General features: G+C 33.5%; 1 protein-coding gene across 1 annotated transcript; it reads left to right on the top strand.

The window, feature by feature from the left end:
* Window positions 1-493: 493 nt before the first annotated feature.
* LOC106755100 (MDIS1-interacting receptor like kinase 2-like) lies at window positions 494-3470 on the top strand. The gene is made up of 2 exons (XM_014637197.1): window positions 494-2990; window positions 3121-3470. Exons 1-2 carry the CDS (start codon window positions 494-496, stop codon window positions 3468-3470), a joined length of 2847 nt encoding a protein of 948 aa, XP_014492683.1.
* Window positions 3471-4772: the final 1302 nt, after the last annotated feature.

Below are 4772 nucleotides of genomic sequence, written 5' to 3' on the forward strand. Positions count from 1 at the left end.
TATGATACTAAGACCATATAACTAATATATTCACAGAAAGATTATTGGAATGAAAGAAAGACAAAATTTATGTTTATGAAAAAGTTTTGTAGAAATAATTTTAAATTTAGGTTTTATTTGATAATTAATACGAGTAACTATGATCACTCAAAAAAAAAAGTCAAAACTCTATTATGTTTTATAGTTATTATTATAATGTTTAATTTGTAATAATTAGAATAGCTGAAATGTCTAATGATACTCTTATAAATTATAAAAATCATGACAAATGAAAATATAAGCATAGGAATATTTGTCATTTTCTATCAGAAGATATTTGGTATAAAGATGGGAATATGATGGTAACAGTTTAACGTAGGTAATACGCTGCAATAACAACGACCAATTCAAGAAAGAAAAAATTAGATTACTTCTTGACTTTTATGCTCATAAGTATTTGTAAAATCCCATTAACTGCATGCAAGTTATTTCTCTTGTAATTGAAAATTTCATCATGGTGTTCGTCTTTCCAACGCTTCTGTCGATGAAACTCAAACCTTTGTTGATGCTTGTTGTAATGTTGTTTTGTGCATTTCCACATTATGGTGCTACCAGTTCTTCTGATTCGGAAGCAAATGCTTTGTTGAAGTGGAAAGGCAGCCTTGACAGCCACAGTCAAGCATCTCTCTCTTCATGGAATGACACTAATCCTTGCAACTGGCTGGGAATAGAATGTGATGATTCCCATTCTGTTTCTCACATAAATCTTACAGGTGTTGGATTAAAAGGTACACTTCAAACTTTTAACTTCTCATTACTTCCAAACATTCTCATTCTAAATATGAGTTTCAACTACTTGTCTGGAAGTATTCCTCCACAGATTGAACACTTGTCCAATCTCAACACGCTTGATTTATCTACCAATAAACTCTCCGGTAACATTCCCAAAACCATCTGTAATCTATCCAAACTAAAGTATCTGAATCTTAGTGTCAATGCTCTCTCTGGTTCTATTCCTAATGAAGTGGATCATCTCCAGTCTCTTCTCACATTCGATATATTTACCAACAACCTCTCTGGGCCAATCCCTCTTACCTTAGGAAACTTGCCCCTTTTAGAATCCATTCACCTTTTTGAAAATAAACTTTCTGGAACCATTCCTTCCAGTATTGGGAATTTGTCCAGGCTCACCATGTTATCTTTATCTTCAAATCAACTCACCGGATCTATCCCTCCTCATATAGGAAATTTAACAAACGCCAAGGTCATATGTGTTATTGAGAATGAACTTACTGGCGAGATTCCGATAGAAATGGAGAAGCTTACTGGACTCGAATGTTTGTCAATTGCTGATAATAACTTTATAGGCCAAATACCTCAGAACGTTTGCCACGGCGGAAACATGAAATACTTCACAGCTGGTAATAACAATTTCACTGGCTCAATTCCAGAGACTTTGAAGAAATGCTACAGCCTTAAAAGACTCAGGCTTCAGCAAAACCATCTAACTGGGGATATAACAAACTTTTTTGATGTCCTTCCAGACTTGAACTACATCGATCTTAGTGAAAATAATTTTCACGGTAATCTTTCACCTACTTGGGGAAAATTTCGCAGCCTCACAAGCTTCATGATTTTCAAAAACAATTTGTCAGGTGTTATTCCACCAGAACTAGGTGGGTTAACCAAATTACAGCTGCTTGATCTATCCTCAAACCATCTTACAGGAAACATTCCAGAAGATTTATGCAACTTGACCCTCTTGTTTGATCTTTCAATCAACAACAATAATCTTTCTGGAAATGTTCCCTCGAAAATAGAATCACTGAAGGTACTTAAATATTTGGAGCTCGGGTCAAATGATTTCACAGGCTTAATCCAGAAACAACTTGGAAATTTGCACAATTTATTGTCTTTGAATCTGAGCCAGAATAAATTTGAGGGAAATATTCCTTCTGAGCTTGGCAGTTTGAATTTTCTCTCAAGTCTTGATCTCAGTGGAAATTTGTTGAGTGGAAGATTACCTCCAACGCTTGGTGGAATAAAAGGTTTAGAAACATTGAATCTATCGCGCAACAGTCTTTCAGGTGGTCTCTCTAGCTTAGATGATATGATAAGCTTGACATCTTTTGATATATCATACAACCAGTTTGAGGGCCCACTTCCTGAAAATCCAGCCTTCCACAATGTCACCATTGAAGCTCTGAGAAATAATAAAGGCCTGTGTGGGAATGTCGCAGGCTTGGAGCCTTGCCCGACAGTAAGTGGGAAATCTCATAATAATACAACAAGGAAAGTGATAATAGCAGTTTTATCCGTTACTGTGGCCCTTATAATGCTTGCACTATTTCTCTTTGGTGTCTACTGTAATTTATTCCGAACTTCAAAAAGAGAACAATTGCAGGCTCTAAGTTCACGATCTCCTATGTTTCCAGTATGGAGTTTCGGAGGCAAAATTATGTTTGAGAATATTATTGAAGCCACCGAATATTTTGATGACAAATATCTCATTGGAGTTGGAGGTCAAGGTTGTGTTTACAAAGCAGTATTATCAACAGGTGAAGTTGTTGCTGTGAAGAAACTCCATTCAGTTTCAAATGGAGAAATCCTCAATCAGAAAGCTTTCACAAGTGAGATCCAGGCTTTGACAGAAATCCGACATCGTAACATTGTAAAGTTTCATGGGTTTTGTTCGCATTCACAATGCTCATTTTTGGTGTACGAATTCCTAGAGAGGGGCGATGTGAAGAAGATTTTGAAAGATGATGAACAAGCAACTGCATTTGATTGGAAGAAAAGGGTGGATGCTGTTAAAGACGTGGCAAATGCTTTATGCTATATGCACCATGATTGCTTACCTCCAATTGTCCATCGTGATATATCAAGCAAAAATGTTCTTTTGGATTCAGAATATATAGCTCATGTCTCAGACTTTGGAACAGCTAAGCTTCTTGATCATAGTTCAGCCAATTGGACATCATTTGCAGGAACCTTTGGATATGTTGCTCCAGGTTAGTTTCCTTTCTATCCTGAGTACATATCAATGTATTTCAGCTTGTTTTTATTGATGATTTACAAAATATTTTTAGTTTGATTCTTTCTTTACGAATAAAATGCTAGTTAATTTTTAATTTTATACAGAACTTGCATACACAATGGAAGTAAACGAGAAATGTGACGTGTATAGTTTTGGGGTCTTGGCATTGGAAATATTATTTGGAAGGCACCCTGGTGATGTTACATCTTTATTGCAATATTCTTTATCAATTGGTATGATCTCAACACTTGATCATATGGCATTGATGGATAACTTGGATGAACGTCTACCTGATCCAACAACTTCTACTTTGAAAGAGTTGGTATCAATTCTCAAGGTAGCAATTTCTTGCCTGACTGAAAGTCCACGATCTCGTCCAACCATGAAGCTCGTAACCAACGAGCTTGCGATGTCTAGCTCATATTCAATGTCACACACAGAGTTGAAAGACTGAACATCCTACATAAAAATGCTTGATTTGTACTTGTTCCCTTAATTTTGTATTATATTTCTTGTTATTTTATGTAATCTATTTAATGTTATGAAAAATAGATCTTGTAATCGTGAAGTTAGCTTGTCTTTGTAATATAGTACGACACTATGAGAAGAATAAAACTTCTAAGCTTTATTAATTTTCCTCTAGGAAAGCAATAACCTTTCGTTTACAGAAAGAAGGGTGCCATATGTGCTAGTGTAAAATAGCAGCCTACACCAACTTATTAATTACTTAAATAAAATATTTCTTTTATTGTAATTTATGCAACATCTCACTTTTAATAGTAAAATACTATTAAAATAAAATATTATATATATATATATATATATATGATAATAGAATCATTATAAAAAAACAAATTTATGAAAAAAAATCTACACCTATAAAACTAATTGACTTTTCAATTGCTTCACCCTCATCTCTTACTAGAACAATTGAAAGACTGTGTTTCTAAACTCAAACTATTAGGTAATCATCACAAAAAGAAAACAACATACAACAACAAGGTAAAGGTAAACTTGTGGTAAAAAAGTTCATCACAAATATACTAAAAATTCAATCATACATTATACTACACACCTGATAAAGCATACATTCCAAATCATATCACATCCTTATACTTGACTCATCCAGATATAGTATGAATGTCGAACTATGTTAGCTTATGCACTTGTAATGGTAATACATATTGTTTGCACAAAACTACAATACAAGGTTAGTCCGTAAATGTCTTTGGCCAAGATAAAATCCTTAGACTGGACTTCTTGCTACTCTCCATGACATAACTAATTACCACTGTTTAAGTTGAAGTTATTGAAAACATCAAGAGAAAATCCTAATACAAAACTCTATACATTCATATAACAACAACATACAGACACCACTATATAACAAAAAGTTTATCCTAATTCATTTAAATTTTTAATCAATGTATTGAATTAACTATCCATTCAATTCTTTCTTTTACTTTTAGAAAGTTTATCCTAATTTTCAATTTTACTTATCTTACGGTTGAATGTTTTTAAATTCCAATCAATATTCATATCAGTCTTAAGTTGAACTTTGTTTTTTAATCAAGAGTATACATTAATTTTAAATATCTGTAATAAAGTTTACTCATATATTTTATAAATCAAATATACGAAAATTTATAACATATAAATTAGTAAATATATCCTCTCCATTAGTAATGTCTCATCAATATTCGCAACAAGAGAGCAAGAGCACCGACAGTATGCCTCGCCTCCGCAACCGGCCATG

This window comes from Vigna radiata, unplaced genomic scaffold (genome assembly GCF_000741045.1).
Source record: "Vigna radiata var. radiata cultivar VC1973A unplaced genomic scaffold, Vradiata_ver6 scaffold_262, whole genome shotgun sequence".
Lineage (NCBI taxonomy): Eukaryota > Viridiplantae > Streptophyta > Magnoliopsida > Fabales > Fabaceae > Vigna > Vigna radiata.

Excerpts from the sequence above, each read along its gene's own strand:
- LOC106755100 (XM_014637197.1), top strand. The coding sequence starts at position 494 with ATGGTGTTCGTCTTTCCAACGCTTCTGTCGATGAAACTCAAACCTTTG. Across the intron at positions 2,991-3,120 it reads CTTTGGATATGTTGCTCCAG|AACTTGCATACACAATGGAA; the intron begins GTTAGTTTCCTT and ends AATTTTATACAG.